At 37.3% G+C, this 20,605-nt stretch overlaps 2 protein-coding genes across 6 annotated transcripts; both read right to left on the reverse strand.

Moving 5' to 3' along the window:
* Window positions 1–102: 102 nt before the first annotated feature.
* LOC126790130 (protein OBERON 3) lies at window positions 103–3,821 on the reverse strand. Its single transcript, XM_050516274.1, has 2 exons — window positions 1,828–3,821; window positions 103–897 (listed from the first exon to the last, which is right to left on the reverse strand). Exons 1-2 carry the CDS (start codon window positions 3,683–3,685, stop codon window positions 308–310), a joined length of 2,448 nt encoding a protein of 815 aa, XP_050372231.1. The 5' UTR covers window positions 3,686–3,821; the 3' UTR covers window positions 103–307.
* A 2,939-nt stretch (window positions 3,822–6,760) lies between these two features.
* On the reverse strand, window positions 6,761–10,284 carry LOC126791363 (zinc finger protein 4-like). 5 transcript variants are annotated; one of them, XM_050517806.1, is made up of 3 exons: window positions 9,969–10,284; window positions 8,447–8,494; window positions 6,761–7,820 (listed from the first exon to the last, which is right to left on the reverse strand). In XM_050517806.1, the coding sequence occupies exon 3, from the start codon at window positions 7,720–7,722 to the stop codon at window positions 6,898–6,900; it is 825 nt and encodes a 274-aa protein (XP_050373763.1). In that variant the 5' UTR covers window positions 7,723–7,820; window positions 8,447–8,494; window positions 9,969–10,284; the 3' UTR covers window positions 6,761–6,897. The 5 variants fall into 5 exon arrangements, with proteins under 5 accessions (XP_050373763.1, XP_050373762.1, XP_050373760.1 ...); XM_050517805.1 differs by having other exon boundaries at window positions 9,669–10,284; XM_050517803.1 differs by lacking the exon at window positions 8,447–8,494.
* Between the last annotated feature and the right edge of the window lie 10,321 nt (window positions 10,285–20,605).

Genomic DNA, 20,605 nt, shown 5'->3' on the forward strand with positions numbered 1-20,605 from the left:
GCTGGAAAAGTAAGATCAGCTTGCTCTCTTTTAACACCCTTCATCATTGTGCTTAATGTAAACGAATCAAGTCATCACCTTATGGTCCATCACCTTATGGTCCATCACCTTATAAAGCTCGATAGTCCATACCAGAAAAGGTACATTTCAATATACGACTAATAGATCTTTGGCAAAAAACTACAAAAGGAACTAGCAACCATTCACTTTCATTCGAAGTAACATGCAGAAACCAAAATCGCAATAAAATCAATGAACTACACAATTAATTAGAGAAATTGATGTTAAAGGAAAGACGAAAGGGAAGCTACACCCGTTGTTGCTGCTTTGTCGCTTCCATTTTCGCCAACAAGCCAGCAATCTCGGCTTGCATCCTAGTCTTCATGTTGTAATAATCACAGTGTGAACCTTCCAAAACTTTGAGCTCCTCCAGTTTCTTCCTTCGCTTTTCCTGTGTCTCTTGCAAACACAACTCAGAAAACTTTCCAGCATACTCTTCTTCCACTTTCTCTGTATTTTCCTGAATCATCTGCCGATAACCTTCTGCCTCTTTCCGTGCTTCATCTGCCTTGCTCTGGTACATCATAGCTTCAGCTTGCTTTAACTTGACCATACTTTCCAAACTGTCAAACCCTTCTATTTTCGGTACTGTTCCAAACCGGAACTCATCCCCATTGCTTATGAGGGAAGACTTTAGGTCAATCTGACGGAGATCATTTGACAATAGATCAGATTGTACACTGGAACTTGTGTTGTAAGCAGCATATTTTGAAGGTAGAGAAGCCGGTTGTGAGAAAAGGGTTGCTTCTTTCCTAAGGCTGGTTTGAGGAGCTGCCAACTCTTTGGTTGAGGATGTGGTTATACTAGAAGCTGGATATTCTGACACTCCATCTGTATCTATTTACAAGGAAGACCAAATCCAGAGTTAGGCAGTAATGAACCAAATCACACAGATCCAATTAAAATAAGTATGTAAAAAAACATTGGATGTTAGTCATGTTATCCACCCATCAACTTCATTATTAGCAATATAGAAAATAAGACTTTCCACCTCAGGGAGCATTCAACCTCGCAAGACTCAAACAAATTGTGGAGAAAGAGAAAAAGAAGGCTATGAATAAATAATTGTAAACCAGCGTCCACATAGGGGCACACAGAACTAACATGATAAATTCAATAACCAAGATTATCTTTATCTGCCCCTCCCAACATAAAGGATCACAATTTTCAAATACCATCCCCTCCCAAGATTCCTTTTAGCAGCTTCATTTGTGCATTATGTCCTACTTACAAATATCTACAACCAACTAAAGCTACTCAGTTGTCAAAGGACTGTTCAACATGCTGATTGGCACTGTGTGAGTAGTTGTCCATGCCTCGGTTTTTTAGGTTATGCAATAGAGTTCAAAAGGAATTGATTTATGTTTAAACCTTATCTACCTTGAAAGGGAAACAAAAACCAAGAAAACAGTGCAACGTCGGCAGCAAAGCATAAACTTCAGATTATGTACGCAAGATATTGAAAATCACTTGTCTGCTTTATCATCAGAAGATATGAAACTAATAAGACCTTGGCTGTCTTAAGCTCTTGACACAAACATAACAACTATACGACATATAAAATATATACACCATCATCACTAATCAGTCACAGCCTTATTATCATATCTATGGTCTCATCTTCATATGTTAATTAGTCTCATTAATAGGATTAATATCCAATGCGATGACATGCTCTTCGAAGTGACCCGTCTTACAAATCGTAACAAAGAAAAAGATAATTACTAGTTGAAACATCAATGCAGTTTTGAAAGATGTGAGACTTACAATTGAAAAACTGGATGATAAAGTTGCACGCATCTGAAGGAGACATCAGTTGGCTTCCTAATTTGGCGATAATCTCCTCAGCCTTGATATGCAATTCCCGGCCTTTAAAATCGTCACTTCTCCTAAAAATCTTCTTTACACAGTCAAGTTCCTTCACAAGTGTCTCTAGTCCCCAGTCCTTTGCACAGCAAAGAAACACATCCTTAACAAACCCAAACATTTCAGAAGCATGACTGCATCCAATGCAATGGAATTGCATCTCCGTTGTCCCTGAAGGCCCCTTCAAGCTCGGACCAGGCCTAATGAGATTTTGCTGAATACCACAAGCAGCATGGCACCAATGCGAACAAACATCACATCCAACCCAACTACAAGTGTTACTAGCACAGTCAAAATTCAAACACACAGGACACATACATGAACTGCAAAACCCCTTATTTCCCGAGCAAATCTTGCAGTCACAATCATCAACAGGCAACAAACTCTTGCAATTGACATTTCTACATCTCATATATAAGAAAGTTTCCATCAGCTCAGTAGCTGAAAGGCGGTTTTTCCCAGATATAAAGCTCGCAAGCCCCATTTTCACCGCAACCAGAATCTCCAATTGATCTCTCTGACACTTTGACAAATTCTCCTTTGTAAGATCAGATCTCCTCTCAAGCCTTTTCTGAAGGCTCACCAACTCGTCTTTCTTCTCGGGCATTGCAATCAGATTCCTCAAGTACTCGTTGGTCGATGAATGTGTTTCCTCAGGAAGCTCCTGAACCACCTGAGCCATGACAGGTATAGACTCTGATACAATTTCACGAAGAATTCTCTCCGGTCCAGATAGCTTCCTAACTCTCCCACCACCACCACCATCTCCACCCTCCGAACCTCTCAAACTCTCGGAACCTCTCCGTCTCGAATCTCCAGAATGAGTATCCATTCTAGGCTTAGCAGGCAATTCAGATGGAAAAAAAGACTGGTTGTTATCAGAGCTAGTTGTCTTATAGAGATTATTAGTACCTGAATCCTTTCGATTATTACTCTGCATCATTGACAAAATCCCACCAGGATTTGCCAAACCAACTCCATCTCCGATCGGCTTGAACCTGCTATGAACAGAACCATTAGTGCCCTCCCCACAGTTCCAAATATGATCATCCTTCCCTGTAGAATACTCAAAATTCTCTGTCGAATTTCGGGTCAGAGAGCAACTTGGGTTGTGTGAATAGGGATGCGAATACGAGTAAGATAAGGAAGCAGTTGTGCAGTCATTGGAATAAGTAGTATTAGTATTGGTTGAAGGTGCCATAGTACTCCTACTAGGCCTCACCATAGGAGGCTCACGGTTTTGCAAAGCATTTGAAGCAGTGAGAGATAGTGATACCTGCGGCAAAGCTAGAGAGAGATTCAAAGTCTCAAGCTTTGGCTTCTTGTCTCTACTGTCTCTCCCAACATCTTCACCAAGCTCACGCTTTGAAGAATTGAGCCTGGTCTCGTTTAGATTAAGGAAATCTCTCTCAACCCATTTGTGATCTTGGCTTGAATTCTCGGGGGCTAAGATTTCCTTACCTTTCTCCAAAGAAGTCAACAAATTCTTGCCGGCAAACTCCTTCTCCATAAAACCCAGCTTGGAGTTATCACAGAGATAGCTCAGGGTCAGCTCCTGAGACCCGAAATTAGACTTTGATTGGAACCCATCGGAGTCTGAACCTCTGAGAAAGTTAAGAACGGTTTTCTTCTCGGTGTGGTTGTTGTTGTTGTTGTCCTTGTCCTTGTTTTGCTTAGAGACGAAGCGGGTCACTTTGCTCTGAGAAGCCTCGTCTCCGGCGGCAAGGAGACCATGACACCGGTCCTTGTCACCGAACATGGCCTTGGTCAAAATAGAGAGAGAAAAGCAGAGACTTTACCAGAGATGAAGAAGAAGAAGCAGAGAAAGAGATGAAGCTGCCAGATACAAGAAAGAGAGAGAGAGTCTGGAAATGGATGAGAGAAATAGGAGAGAGAGAGAGAGAGAGAGAGAGAGAGAGAGAGAGAGAGAGAGGAAAAGGTCTACTAGTTGGGGCTGTTTGGGAAATAAAGAACAAAACTTGGGGTGTTTTTGTTGTTCAACTTAAACTAGTTGTGAATCTCTGAGCACAGTCAGCACACCATAACTGATGCTTCTTTTCTTCCATCTGTTCCAATCTGCAACGGACCCAAACGGCTCCATTTTTCAACACCCTAAAGTGAAACGGCGATGCTCTGGCTTGCTCCATTGTCCCCAAATTACCAAACTCGCCCCCAGCTTCCATGGAATTACTGACATCCTCTGCTTACTGTTTCAGTATTTGACCATATACAACTTGGCCTAGTTCAGGTTGTGGAGGAAGAAGATGACTTTTTTGGTGGTGCTGGGCTATAAATAATTGGCAATATATATTACTATTCAATTACAAGACTTGATTAGTGTTTCTTTCCTATAATGAGTGCCTAACTAACTGCTCTCCATTAAAGCGGATTCAAATAGCTTGAGGTAAGTGTACTGTGTACAAACGAAAAGGGCAAAAATCTGAAAAAGGTAGAACTACTACGTTATAGGCGGGAAAAATACTCAAATTACATGCAGATCTTTATGTAATAACGTGCTTAGTTACAGCATCTGAAATGGTGTTCTCTGAAAATGAATCTCCATATTGAGTCAAATTTACAAATTTGATTGTGATGAAATCAAGTCCATCTGTCATGAACTATAGTATTAAAAGATTTCATTTTTTAGTGTACATTATACTCAAATAACGTTCTTTTTGTGTGATGTAAGTCAAATGCATCACATGCTGAAGGAATGCACACATTTTGCGGTGATTGAATACCGTAGAAATATAATTGCCTAGCATTTTTGTTCTCTTCTTAAAAAAAAGAAGAAGAGAAGAAGGTATTGTGATCTCTATAAGGTTCTGAAGACAAATATCTCCATTGTATACGAGCAGTATGGTTAGTATCAATGTTCTCGAAGCCAATAGGAGCACCACAAAGTATACTAGTCAAGAACATGGCTTTTTTCCTCTGGGAATTTCAGATTGGAGAGCAACTAAAGCCAAAAAAGGTTTGTGAAGAATTTTGCTTTCTATAGGTGAAATTGATAAATTTTGAAGCATCTTCAGCATCTTCAAACAGAAGTCGATAACGAGATTCGATTCATTACAATCTAAAAATGAATAAATGCCAACTGATCCAACGACTCCATTCTAAGAATATTAAAGAACAAAATCCATGTCCTGCCTAGTGTTATTTCAACTCAAAACTATGAGAATAATTATATGATTGTTCATTTCGATTCTCTAATCATTGAGCTATTAGGTTCATTTGGATATTAGTTAATATCATAGCCAACCCGAGGCTCAAATTTGAACAAATAGTCAGCTTCAGAGTTTTGCAGAAGAGAGATTTCGAACATGGTTTAGTTTGAAGCTTTTGACAAGAACTTGTTAGAAATCTTTGTTTAACTTCAAGAGAGGTTGACATTGTAGACTTTTTTGTTGTGCAATGAATTATCAACAATGCGGCCGACCAACAACATTAATCGTTTGTCGTGTGCAGAATGCTAGAAACTAGACTTGGTCATCCTATGAAATATGTAATATAGATCATTCAACGTACCAACTCAAGTTTGTTTCCTTGAAATGAAATGGGACTACAAACTTCATCGACTCAAGTTCGTTTACTAGTTGTGTCAAAAGTTCAATTGTTAACTCGTCAAGTTCGTTCCACTAACAAATTCAGAGACATCTAGTAGTTATAGGTATGACTAAAAGGCAACATGTTCTTAACAATAATGATTTCATCAAACTTCAGATGCAATGAAGGTGAAGAGATATTTGCCGAGAAGTTGCCAAGTCAAATCATGAAATGAATATAACCGAAGGTTATGAACAATATATATAATCGGATCATTAACTTATTATTTTCCGTGACATAAATTTAGAACAAAATCACTCGTACTCTAAAATGGAAAAAAAAACACAAAGCTAGTATCATGGATTCATGGTGAGTATTAGCTGAGGTATTATGTATAATTTATCAGTATTATTTTTCTTCCTCTCTATCATCTAAATCGATTTAGGATTCATGTTTTCAGTAGCCCCTAATTGCAAAAATAAGGGAGTGCATGGTTACCCACAAAGATAAGACAAGACAAAATTTCCTCAGAATAAAACAAGAATTTTGTCTGCAAACATGTTTTCTTATCAAGAAAGTCAACGCGGTTCTTTGTTCCGACTGCGGCTTCTGAATGGTAATATCGGTAAATCCTCAACTAACGAGGGTGAGTTTCCCAGAAAAATCCGACAAGCAAGCAGGTACGTACGAACTGCGACCACGAGAAAGAATTGACTAGCCAACCACACAGAGTGGCTTGTCGACTGCGTCTCCAATCATTTACCTTATAACTTATCATTACTTCACAGATTCTAATCATCATCTCTAATTCTCTATGATTCTATCTAACCACATATTAATTAAGCAGCAAAATTGAGCCGAATTGCTGGAAATGAATGAAGAATATGTATTCAAAGTCCGGAACTGAGCCGGTACCATTTGGTCTGATAGCAGTCTTTACTTAGAATGCTTTACCTAAGTATGACTCGAGAAAGACTAGATGTAGCGTTTAAGTTGGTTCTCCCGTTAAACAAGAAAAGAAATCCACAGATCTTGTGATTTAGGAGACAATCAACTTCTGCATCAGATGTGCTACCGTTAGATTAACTGCAGAACACTTGATGATAGAATACATGATGAACATGGTCTCATGAAACTATCAATCAGCTCATTCGGTAAAGATCATCTTGAACACAAGCCTGTACTGATAATTGTTATGGATGGCCATGCGTGCAAGCAATGGGAGTATGGGACAACAAGAAGCAGCAACAAAGATGCTTATTTAAGCTTGAAACAAAGACAGGCACAAACCAAAATTTAGAAATCTCTGCAGCCGTTACAGATTAATCATTAATGCATATCTCACTGTACAAATTAATTAAGTTGTATCTGATAAATAAGTAGGAATTATTATATCTAACGGTACAGAAAACAACAAAACTGATCTCAAAGCTTTAAAGTAAGATCAGGTGAAGGAGATGATGAACCTGTACTACTTTTTGGTGGCATTGTCCGTCCTGAGTCGATCATCTGTGAACCTTGGGCATATTGATCCACATTGAAATGACCTCGGAAGCTCTCACCCACCTGCCGAAAGCTCCCGGGCCAAACCATACCCACATCATCATCTTCCATGAACATTGGCATTGACGGCATTGGCATTGGCATTGGTACTCCATAATAGTCTTGCTGGTGAAACCTTGCTACACCTCTTGTGTCAGGAACAGGTATTCTCGGGTCTGAGTGCATCAACATGTTTTGGTGCATTGCAGAGTGAGCTTCGATCCCAAGTGACCGGAAGGCAGAAGCAGCTGAACCGTGTAGGGGAAGAGATGCCAAGCTAGTATACCTGTGATCAGGAAACATTCCCATCCGCAGTGCACGCTTTGCCATTGTCCTCTCCCTCTTATGAGCATTCTGATGTCCACCCAATGCTTGAGAGCTAAAGAACTTGCGCTTACAGTAGTTGCAAGAGAATACCCTTGGAATTGCTGCTTCTGAATCAGGTGCTGCTTCTATTTCACTGCTAGTCTCCCTTGTCATGCCCTTCAATTCGAGGTCTTTGGAGCTAAACTGGAGTGTTAAGTCAAGGGACATAGGCCCAGGATTTTGTTGAGGGTTTGTCTGATTTGTGAGACAAGAAGTAGTGGTGCTGTCCTTGGAGGGATCAGGGGATTCGTTTTGCTGAGCTATGCTGTTGGAAGTTTCTTGGCTTGTGCCTTCTGAAACATCATTCTCAAATTCCAAATTCAAGTTTGGCACTGTTATCATGTTGAAGTCAAGAGCTTCTTTCTTGTATACGAGTAATCAGGAGAAGGATTGAAGGATTTCCCTCCTTACTCGTCAGTGTACTTGTCCTTCACCTGTGTCTGCATGAAAGTGACAGTTAATCATTTGCAATGACAAAGTCAGAAACTTTCTTCTTCTAAGGGATAGTAGCAACAGGATGTTGGGTACTTATTCAATGATAGTAGTAATAGGGATGCTGGTTACTTATTTTCTATTCTAGTGTATCTTTAACTAAGGCATTTACGGCAATCAGTTAGTATAAGTCCAAGTGATCGATTATCATAATATACGTGTTTCTGTTGAATATAGATGATGCAGGGTGTTTGCCTAGTTGTTGATGTTTTCAGACCAGTTGATACTGCCTAAGACTGGGAATATTCAGTTAGTGTGTGAAATCAGCTCATAAAACATGAAAACAATCACAGAAACTGATAGTATTAATTCTAATGGACTTGGAGGTGTAACTTTGGGTGGTTGTGTGCAACCTACATGTAAAAGGGTTCATGCCTTTTAAGAATGTAGAGCTGAATCTCTTGTCATAAGAGTGATGAGAGAGAGGGGTTTCTTTCAACAGTTCTCTCATGGAAGAATATTCTAATACGTGAATGACTAAACCTAATTAGCTTAATGGTTAGTACCATATAATGTACTTCATCAATTAAAAGATCAGAAAATGGGAAAAAGAAACTCCAAAAAAATAAAACACAGCCATATGCTGCACTGAACATCCTTTCAGGCTCTCAGCATTCCTTCACTGTAGACACATAATACAGAATCAGAACCATACCCTGGTGAAAGGCTGAAAGCTTGTAACTTCAAATCCCAAGAACAAACTTGTCACGTCAGGTTCTCAGCAATTCTAAACACAAAATTTATCCTCTTGGGATTCTTTATGCATCATAAAGTATGCACAGCTTTGGAAATTCAAAAGTACAGCGATCTACATATCTTTAAGACAATAAGCTAAGATTTAACATATATCTTGAGGAGAAAGTCTCCAGGATCTTCAGAACTTTCCAATTCCAGAAATCATTACAGTCACATAAGATTGCAATGCTTGTTTATGCTTCAAAAGTTAGCTAAAGGAGTAGCTAAGCCTGAATAGATTGCCAGGAGTCCAGGACTGAATGTTTAGTATAAAATCCTTATTATTCACATAAAATTTAAAACAGATATATAAGATAACTTCATAATTGCTCCTCTTATACCAAGTTCATAGGTAATGACTCCTTACTTTAAGATGTGGTTACCAAATTGTCAATAATATAAAATTTGAAAATCACTACATAAACCCTTTAAACTGCAGAATCCCAAATCAAAGTAGAGGAATATTTTGACAAATTACATGCACAGATAGCGTCGAATAATATTTCAACATGAATCAAATGATCTACTTTTAACATTTTGGCACTCAACTTTTTAATGGATCTAGTTTCAAAATTGGTAAACGCTAACTAATTACTTCAAGATATAAGCAGGACTTGTGTTTACTTGTGATAGTCAACTACCGATGAAGAATGAAGGAGCTACCAGTTTCCTGTAACGATCCCATGTTATTCCATGGAATTGAGTACTACAACTTAGAAGAACCAACAGTACGCAATTACACGACAACAGCTCTTTGTTGTGCCAAACATTTAGCTGCTAAAATTTAGTTAGGCTTAATTAAAAGCTAATTAAAATCAAGCTGAATCAATCTAGTTATTATAATGGATAATCTTAAGGCACAACAGGGCCTTTTTTTATCTTACAAAAGCATTAACTGCAGAAAAAGCATGGCCTGTGGTTTATTTGAGGAAGAAATTTAAGAAAGAAATCAGACACAAAGAAAACCCAGAAATTCAGGACTGAAATGAAACAGAAACTGCCACAAAACTATCTCATATAAAACAATACTGAGAAGCAAAAAGAAATGAAGCAAAACTCACCGGCCATAGACTTGGAAAAGATCAAAAGAAACCAAAAGCATATCAGTTATGATCTTTTTCCAGTTATAGCAGCAGGCCTAGACCATCCAATAACAAAGAGAGTACATGGATGCTGAATTGCAGTAAATTTGAACCCAAAAACCAAAACCAACAAAGGAAATAACTACACAGCAATTGAGAGCAGCAGAAACACAGGTAGGACTACAGATAGACACAGAAAAAAGCACATGAAAAAACTGATATGTACCGAAACAAAATCTACAAATTTAAGAAGAAGTAGAGTTGAAAGAGAGTTCATACATAAATAGCTAGTCTTGAAGTTGCAGAATATGGCTATGGTTTAGGGAAAGTGCTGCTGCTGCAAGTACCACAAGAAAAAGAAAGACTGAGGAAAGTAGGCAACTGGGGTTCTCTTTTTCAATCTAGTTTTTACCACAAAAGGAGGTAGGTAAAAGGATATAAAGGTGATTTAAATGAAGATAAGGTGAGGAAGACAGAGAGAGACAGAGCTAAAATAAAAAAGGGGTAAGCAATTATGGGAAAGAAGTGGGGGATGATGGTGTAAAGTCAGAGAGGGTCAGAGGAAGAAGAAGCAGAAGAAGAGGAAGGAAGGAAATATCAGATAACACACAATACCTAACTACATGGTCACTCACTCACTTATTTAAACCCCACTATTTTTTGTTGTGATTTTAATTTCGGCTCTTCCAGTCTCCAACAGCCCTCCAAAAATTGATTGGATGAAAATGAGAATTATGAATATGAGATGAAGACAGAGATAGAGATAGAGATAGAGATAGAGATAGAGAGAAGCAAACAAAGAGACAGAGAAAGCAGAGCAAGACTACTCAGTCACTCACTCAAGCAGAGGGGGGTGTCCCTTCCCTCTCAGTCCCACTCCCCACTCCCACATTGAAATGAAAAAAGATGCTTCTTTGCTCCATCACTGTTCTTGTTTCTTGCATTTTTATTTTCTCAAACTTAGCCTCACAGTTATCCAGTTCTTTCTCTTTTTTACAGATGCAATGATATATATAATCCAAGATATCTTTGTCAGATGGAGTCCCATAACTTAGTTCATCTTCTCCCACTTGTTCACTTACATGCACAAACCATACGTTTTCAAATACAGTACTGTATATAAAAATCATCAATCTTTCTAATTTAATCAAGAAGAAGACTCATTTTCCATTCATACTCGCCATGCAAATCTGACAAGGAAAGATCAAAAGGAAAAGAACGGAGAAATAAAAAATAAGAAAACAGTGGTTACCTTAAAAACGGGTCCACGAATTCTTGCAAGATCTAGAAGATCTCTGATATGACCAATAATGTCTCTCATTATAAACACCCCACGACAAGTTTGTTTATAATTAGACTGCGACATTCTCATGGCCACTCAAGACATTTAGCACATTTCTCCTGTCTAGCTTCAAAATTAAACGTTACTTGAGAGATATTTAGACTCTTATTATTTCGGTGCTTGACACAAAAATCATATATTTAAACGTGATCTTTTTATTATTTTCTGCAATGCTTTTGTTTTCAATATCAGTAGCGTGAGTATAAATAATATTGCTTGTAATTTTTCGAGTTGAGTTTATATAGATTAGGTTTTCATGTTTCTCTGTTTTATTACACACTACATAGCCACAGGTGGGTAGAACCTAGAAAGTATCTAAGGCGATTCTTAACTCGGTGACAGGTGAGTTGAAAGTATCTAAGGCGATTCACAACTCGGAGCTTGGCTTTATTAATAAGGATCGAAATTTCGATCACAACTCGCGTATAACCGACAAACTACAGAGGGCCAATGAAACTAAATGGATCGGCCCACCAAAGGCCCGACAGCTTCTGTGCTTCCAGTTCATTCATGCCCAAGACTTTGCTACCCACTTTTACTTAGCTTAACCAATGGGGAAGTCATCATTTAATTAACCAATGGCCGACCATTAGCACATGGTGATGACACGTGTCGTATTAGAAGATGAAAGTTAGGCACAGTCCCTCCTAATCTCAAAACTAATCTTACTAATCATCCTTATTCTGTCTTGCGGATAGAGCACTAAGTTTTTTAAAAAATCTAATCACATTCTCATGATACCAACCAATAAAAGAGCAATGTTATTGTTTTTGTGCTTCTTTTGGATTGGAGCACTAGGCGTAAAGTTGTTACTTGTACTGTTCATTGGCTTCGACCTCTTAACAATTTTTCTCTGTCTTCTTCTCTGCTGTATTTTATTGGGTATAGTAGATCGGAAAACAAAAGTGTCCCCCAACAATGTGATAGTATAACAAGGAGGAAAGGCAGGTAATTCATAACTTCATTGTGAGTTTGATCGCGTTAGAGTCGGCATGATCGAGTGTTTGTGAGCAACAATGTAAGCAGGGGTGTAAGTAACTTCATAGATGAAGGGGTCCGGACCCTTACATTTGTAAATTTTTCTATAATCATTTCATATATCTCATAAATATGCTGAAAATTTGTGCTAATTAACACCGAATCCCCCCTTAATCAAGGACAACAACAAGTAAAGAACAATCAAAGAGGTTAATTTAGATTTAGTAATACTTAATGTGTGCTAATTACATCCAATTTAAATGAGTAATTATTATGTGTACCCGCCACACAACGTGACACTGTTATGTGGTGTATCCAACCAATCAGATGACGTCATTGTATAATTAACATGCACGCGGTGAAAATGACAAAAGTTTATTTACATATAAGAACCAATCAGAAACAATCACAGTAAAAAATTGACTAATAATATGAAAGAGATACGCTACGTGGGATATGTGACGGGTATATATAATAATTTATCTAAATTGAAGATAAAAATACGTAAATATTGCTTATATTTAAAATTTGTATTTGTTTAGTTGTTTTATTTAATGAGATATGTGAGACTAGCTAAAATCATTATCGTTAGAGTTGATATTGATAAAAGGTGAAACTACAAAAACTTCAATCGTATATGAAAACCTTGCGATAGTACAATTAGTAGAAAATTGAGAGTCAAAACTCGGATAGTCGGATTTGATGTAAATTTTCAAAAGTTTCCGTTGTGTTAAAAAGTGTGCAATGGACTTCGATTCTGGGCTTATAATCAGCGACTAATCTAAGGCCCAACCTTAGCACCACGGCAATGGCCCAGACCAAATATCTGCAGAAGTGGACGATGACTGGTGCGCGCCCGCTTATACAGTTTAGTATTCAGAAAACTCCACTTAGGTACCACGAGCATCAATAGACTTGTCAACAGTATATCAAAGTTGGTATGAACTATGAAGTATAAAACCGTTGAAGCCAAAGGCTTTGGTTTCGATCTACCCATTCTGAGGTTCAAATAACGTTGAATTTTTTAGTGCACTGCAAAAAAAAAAAAAAACTCCATTTACGTACTGCGTAATTTAGTGGGAAGGAAAATAATTAACGTACTTCAGACGATTTGGCCTCGACAGCAAGAAATACCGGTACACGTACGCGCGTAAAAGTATTGGCCTCGTTTATCTCTGTCTGGTCCAAAATAAAATCGACAAGAACTGATCGAGTTCGATCAGATATTTCGGACCTGGACTTAGCTACTACAATTAACCCGTGACTGCTCTGGAAAATATATAGTCCTCCCCATAAAGTACCGAGTACCTTGTGCCTTTGTTTTTTGTTTCACAAATGGATATTACAGGGCATCTTATCGAATCGTGCACTTTGAATAGGAAGATCGATCGATTTGCTGCACTATGCATCTAACCATGTATATATTCCTGGCTGGCTAATCGGCTAATCCTTTTGATGATTGATCTTATTCTTATTCCAAGCAAATTAAATCAGCAACAAGATCGATATTAAGAGCCAATTGCTATGAGTTAAATGATAGTTAATTAATACTAGGTTAATTAAGAATTGATATGTATTCTAGTCCTTCTGTATATACTTATTCCTTAATCCTTTGATCATTTTTTTATCAACGATCACATACGTACTTACGCGTATCCAACTTTATTCTTTCTTCGAAAGTTCAAATGTTGTAAACAATTATACCACCCCGGAATATAATCTACAAGTAGATATACATCGATGGGTAGACATAGACTATATGTGGAGCTAATACATCCTTTCTTCCTTTGTCTTCCACTCACAAACATTTTTCAACCTTCTTGACAAATTATTCAACATGTTCCATTACTTGATCAGCCATTCAGTCCATTGTGTGAAAACTAACAAAGATAAGGTGCTTTTAGACCAATCTGGAATAATGCTCATCATCTTCTGCAATAATACGGATCCAGGATTACATATAATAAGATAGATCGAAGGCCCTCTTCCTCGATCTATATCTAATCTGCATGAAATCACTACATTTCTTGTCTATGATCCATTCTCTATCTGTAGCTTAGTGGTTCTACGTACGTACCTTAAAAAAATTTGAAGTATGCAATTTAGCGTGTTTGGACTGATAAGTAAAATGAACTTCACTGATCGATAATCCTCATAATCGACATAAAATTCATACAATGAAAACCGATCACGCCCCTCCGAGTAGTTATCATCATCAGATGGTAAGTTTATATGAATGAAGAATATTGTTCCAGGTTCCAACTAGTCAGGACAATCTAATGAATCTATATTGCATGTACTACTGGAAATGCTATGTGTATGTATATACCAACAAAGTATAGTACTATAGTACATGTATGATAGGCCAATACTTGGAAGCTAGCTTCGAGAGGGTTCTGAATTGTTTACGCCAATTGCAAGTTATGTTCTTCAGTGATTATAATGGGGGAAATTTTGGTGAGTGTACATGAAGTTTTGGCCACTATGAATTTCAGCACAATAATTACCAAAACATAGGCTATTGTACATGAAGTTCCAAATTTGATCTAATTTCAGTACACCACGTTAATAACGCTGTGAGTCTGAGGGGTAAATTGGTCTCAGCCAATGCTTGCACTTGCAACCATCTCTCTCACTATGAGACCAAACACCTCCCACATGTCCCAACTAAAACCCAACTTTCTCAACCTTCCAATCTTATATCACCCCGACACAGATTTCAATTCGATATGCAAATCAATGATGATGGTGATCACTTGTTCGCTCGTCGCCGCTGCTGACAATTAATCTCTCCTTTTATGGGCTTGTTTTCATTCTTCGAGTTCTTTTGTTATGTATTCTTCTGAACTTGAAGTTTTAGGCTTTGGGTGCGTCTTTATATGTTCTTCCCTTTAAACACTATTCTCATAGATCGTTTAGAACCTTAAATCTGTATGTTGAAGTAGATTTGGGGTTTTTGGTAGCTTTCTTATCTAGAGCACCTAGGAGAATCTGGGTTTTGAAATATTTTGAGTCTTTGTTGGCTTTGATGGTTTAATTCAATGATATGTTGATGAATTGGTGTTGTAGAGAAAACATCAGTGTGGTGTTGCAGTGTTGTTGCATTGTGTAAGAGAGAAGTTGTTGCCTAGAGTGAGAGAGAGGTAGAGAATTGGGTGCCCCCAAATTCAAAGTGCTAGAGTCGAAACTACCCTTCAAATATGTCATGAAATACTCTTGTTAATGGCGTTACTAACGTCATGTACTGATAGTGGGTTGAAACTCTAAATTCGAGTACTTATGTTTATGTTTAATAATTTGAAGTATAGAATTTATTAGTAACCTATATTTACTGTTTGTAAAAAGTTTCCATTATAATGTGCAATCTTATTAAGCTAAGAATGATATATTCAATTCCTAATTATAAAATCAAGCTGAGTTGATCGATCATGGTCTATACTCTATAGTACAAAACTACAAATCGATCCTTGCCTATACAATTAATACATTCGGTATCAACGCACATGTAAATCTAGCTATATATAGCTGTGTTTAAGGACTAAATAAGTAGTGATGTCGAATCGGAGTAGTCTCAAATGCAACGAACATCTCTCTAAATTAAGCTGTTACTTAATTAATTTATCCATATATCTGTGCGTGCATCATCGATGTGCAAGCTAGAACTTTTTTGTTAGATCGAGTCTGATTATTAAGTTTTGTTTTCAGTAAATTAGGAGTCTGATATCCGATTAATAGTGGGTTCTGGTCAGTTTATTGCTAGTTTATGCAACTCATATATCAATGGTAATAGGCATGCATGCATGTGATGCCCTAAGTAGAGTCATATATATATATATATATATGTATGTCAATAATTGGTGCTTCCACAGCACAAAAGAAAATAAGATGATCGAGCTATTACCATTCATTTCAAGGTTTAATAATACAGGGACTCCAATTAAAAAGAGAAATACATTTTTTTATAAAAGGAATTGAAAAAAAAAACTTGGATTTAGATGAATCTTTATCCAATTATTTTTCCATCTGTTATATACTAACTACTTAATATGGCAATAATTAATATCATTCAGTAAAGGCATGTGGAGAGTGGATAAGAAGGTTGAAAAGGATGCAAGCTAAGGTAGCTACGTACTAGCTCATATATCACATTAGAAAAATGGTCATCGATCTTTTTTTAGTTGGTTTGAGAAATTCTGTCTCAATGACTTTGATTTTGGTATTTGGAAGTAAGAGATGGAGCACTAGCTAGCTAGATAGATTAAGTTAATCCGCTCAATATGAACCTCCACTTTCTCCCCACACTCATACGTCGACGACTACTCGTCAATTGGAACTTGAAGTCTTGAACACACACTTTACGTCGTCCTTGTTAACTTATGATCGGAAAAGAAACCAATCGAGGATCATAATCTTACACGGTGACAAGCTCGCAGATTCAAAATGAACCTTGATAAAAAAACAAAAAAAAACCATTAATTCATATTGATCTGCAGTAGTTATACCTTCAAATCCAAGAAACAAAAGTAGAAAAGCACCCATGCATGCACTATAAGAAATAATCTTCTGAATCAGATATGGAAGAGACAGTATAAGCTGAATTATGCTCGCAATAGTTGGGATATATAATGGATGGTAGAACACGAGATTGAAGTCGAAATTTAGCGACCGGTATCCTTAATTAGAATGAACATACTGAATGACGTACTTTAACGTGAAGATATACTTGATTTTGTTTGTTTTGCTTAATCATTGTACCATATATAATCATAGCCATTTGATTGATTAACGACATGCCTATATATCAAACTTGGTTTATTTCGTGGTCACATCACTCACATGGTGTACTCACAAGTCACGCCGTTTATTTACAGATCGACGTACACATGAATTCATGTTAAACTTAAGGACAATGTTGCTAGTATTTAAACATGGGTATCAATTCAACCAAGTGATCAGCCAAACCTAAGATTGTTCTATAGTGTTTTATATAAATTGGACTTTCAATGTATAAAACTTCAGAGCATAAAACCACTTCAAAACTAATTGTTCTGACTAGTACGTAACTAAACCATTATGCATGGGCAGCATATATGGCTGGCCATAATATACCGATATCGGCTTTAATTTCTTTGGTAAATAGTCGATCGATCGCCAGCATGAGGTCCTAATTAATACTCATGTATATAGAAAGCGATATAGATGGAAGAGGGATCACGCGCAACATATCCATGGCTAGCTCAATATATGATATGAGATCATGCATCAATGAATCGGATTCGCAACACGTACTGGTTTAGACGTACGTGCACGCAGCAAGGCATGGCAGTTAATTTGCAGTCTCCAGGTGGTTATTTGAAGTTTCGAACTCGAGGGTTAATTTAGACCGATGTGCTTGATATTTAAGAGGAAGTTACTTGAGCAGATTGTGAGATTGATGGATCATCGATCAGATTCTGCAGCAGCAGGTGAAATATGGCTATCCCCGATAAGCTTCCCGCGCCCACTGCTCTACTCGTAAGTCTCGGTCTCAGTCTTAGTCTCTGAAAGGAAGCAGCACCTGCATGCATGTATACCCATCACCCCATGTGAGAAAGACTGAAAGACCGATAGGCAGAATCGGTCATGCGGTAATGATGATCATCATGATAACTGAACCAAGCAACAAACAAGAAAGAACAAATTGACCTCCCTCGCTTTGGCAATTGGGATGGGAAAGTGATGATCATCAATCGATGATGATACACTTCTCATCTGTTTAGCGGGGCGGATATGGTAATACACATACCTAAATATGCACCCTAAATATCACTTAGTTTCATTTTTATTTTGGCGTGTTCATATAATATATATGGTCTTGCTGAGGCTTGGAGAAGAATATTGTCACTCATCAGCAGTACGTATTCACTACTAGTACACTTCAATCTTCACCACATGCATGGCCGACACACCCCATGCACACTTAGAGTGGCAGAAATTTCCAGATAACCCTATGAAGCTATGAATGTTGAAGCTATTGATATGGATATACTCAGAAAAACAACAATTCAAAATGTAATGCGCCTGGCTAATAATTAGTCATACAGTCATACTGGTATATGAAAATGGTCCCCATGAAATCTTCCACTTATTCCATCCAAAGATCACATTCTTCCTCATTTCTCCTAAAACCACCAACATCAACAACTGTTTAAGCGTGTCATAACTACTGTTTAGCCTAATCAATGCAGACATGGAATTGAGCCTATTTTGTTGTATCTGCAATGCCTCACGTTGTTGGTTCGGTCGAGAATTTATGATTGGTTTAAGGCGTCTTTGTAAGTTATGAGTCTCCATCAAATTTCAACTTAATAGCGACTATATATAATTCAATCATCCCTATTGCAAATATTCAACAACGTAAAATACATGTTCAAAATTTTCCGGATCGAGTACGTTGAGATACATGTATCTATCGAAGAAAATATAACACATCATAGTTCTCTACAATAAATTAACGTCTTTCTCCATTGAAGAACTATCTCTTTTTCCTCGACCACTTCCACAAGTAGACCATAATTTTCTAGGCTTCACTTCAGCACGGAGCATTATTTGATAGGCATATGAGATGAGAAAAACTATGGACAACGGACAAATATATTGGGAGCCTAAGAAAATAGAAGGGTATGCCTGGGAATTCAACGCAAGAGGTTCCTGGGTTTGAGGTAATTTAGAAGGGAATGAGATCTGGGCCTGTCGGATGTCATTATCCCAAAGATTTGTGATTGCGATATATGGGATTCCATCCACACCAATTGCGTTCTACAAAGTCCTAAACACCATCACCCTTGGTTATAAAAAATTGGAAGAAGCATTACTAGGAAACAATTTGAGATAGAAAAATCCAGTTGATTTATAAATTCAGTTGGTTTCAAAGCTTATTCTTTTGGTGATAGTTGCACGTAGCCAAAATAGTAGGTAAAGTAACTTTCGTCACAACATATTATCGGAATGTAATGTGTTAATCTTGAACTTAATTAATATCACCCTAGTTGAATCTCTGAAATGAAAAGGAAGAGTAATTTCAATAATGAGAGAGCCAACATGATTTGCAAAAGAAAACCAGAAAGGGTAGCTATCTTATCGGATTCTGGTTTGAAGAGAGCAATTTCACCTTCTTTCCAAACCCTTTCTCCCTTCTTCTACATACATACATACACACATACATACATCTCCACTACTATAATTGGAAGCCATCTTTTGGTGTCAACAGCTTCACCAAATTTTCAAACTCCTTATAATACCCATGTCCAGACAAGAAAAAACATGCAAACAAAAACACATAATGGGGTAGTATGGTAAAACACGCAGTAAAGTGAAAATATATCAGATCAGAGAATTGTAATGGGGACGTGGGATTGTGGGATACTAATTTCAACTCTGAGAGCTTGGTGCATAAATGAAAAACTGCCACACATCAACAGAGAACGAGGGAGGCGAAAGGAATGGCACGATGTCGGAGGTTATCGGAATTGATATGGGTTCCTTTAAAAGGAGGCACCGAACAAAGAATCAACCAAATTCAGAATCACTCTTTACTAAGGTGAGGCTGCCGAGTTCTATTCGAGAAATAAGTATTTAATATCTATCGATTTGGTTCTTGATGTATGATATTCTGGGTTTTCTTTCAATTTCTTAGGGAAAGCAATTGTCTGCGGGTCTGGCTGCCGAATTCTATTTCAAATCCCTAATGTAATTGTAATTTCTTTTATCTCATATTCAATTTGATTCGTAAGTGCTTCTTGATCTCCGCACTAAATCTTTTCCTCTCTTTTTATAATTTCATACTATTAACCTTCGTTTGATTCTGGGGTAGTTTGAATTGGCACGGTGGAGCAACTGTGGAGGTTTCTGATCACTCCTTAGTTTGTAAATTGTATGGTTCAATTTTAAAGTAAAATCTTTAGTAGTTTGTATTATGTAATCTTGAAGATCACAGGGAATGTGTAGGGAGGCCTTTGCCATAGCAGGTCATCAAGCCTTAATAAATTTACTTCTAAAGAAAAAACAACTCTGTTTTTGGCTTCTCTCAAATCCTTTGGTATGTTTCTTGATGAATGAGATGCTTATGTTGTAACTTTTGGCATTTTTAGGCTTCTATAGCGTAGTTTAATGTGAGATTTGATCTTTATTGTAATTTGAGTAGACATGATTATTGATCTTCAACTGTTTCTAGGTACATGTCTAGCACTAATTATTTTTCAGTTCTTAGCAAATTGATAAAGATAAGCTCTATGTTTGCTGCACGTATTTGGGATGCTGGGATTGGATATGAAGATTGAATTTCCATTTATGCTACATAACATCACTCTCTTAGATTGATTTTGTTACACAGTTATCTATGCAATATTCAATCAAATGAAAATTCATTACAGGTGGCTCGGTTCAATTCAATCTATCCATGTGGTTTGGCATCATACATCAAAATTGCTAGAGAACTATTAGCAGATTCAAAAGGAATCCATGAATTCATTTGATGGCTTTACACCTTCAGTAAGTCACTCAGGGCAGAATATCAGTATGAAAAAGATTATATGAATTTGTGTGTGTTTGTTAGCAT

Source organism: Argentina anserina, chromosome 4 (assembly GCF_933775445.1).
Source record: "Argentina anserina chromosome 4, drPotAnse1.1, whole genome shotgun sequence".
In the NCBI taxonomy this organism is placed as follows: Eukaryota; Viridiplantae; Streptophyta; class Magnoliopsida; order Rosales; family Rosaceae; genus Argentina; species Argentina anserina.

Coding starts and splice junctions, on each gene's coding strand:
- LOC126791363 (XM_050517803.1), bottom strand. CDS start 7,722: ATGATAACAGTGCCAAACTTGAATTTGGAATTTGAGAATGATGTTTCA.
- LOC126790130 (XM_050516274.1), bottom strand. CDS start 3,685: ATGTTCGGTGACAAGGACCGGTGTCATGGTCTCCTTGCCGCCGGAGAC. Junction 898..1,827: donor TATCATCCAGTTTTTCAATT/GTAAGTCTCACA, acceptor CCTTGTAAATAG/ATACAGATGGAGTGTCAGAA.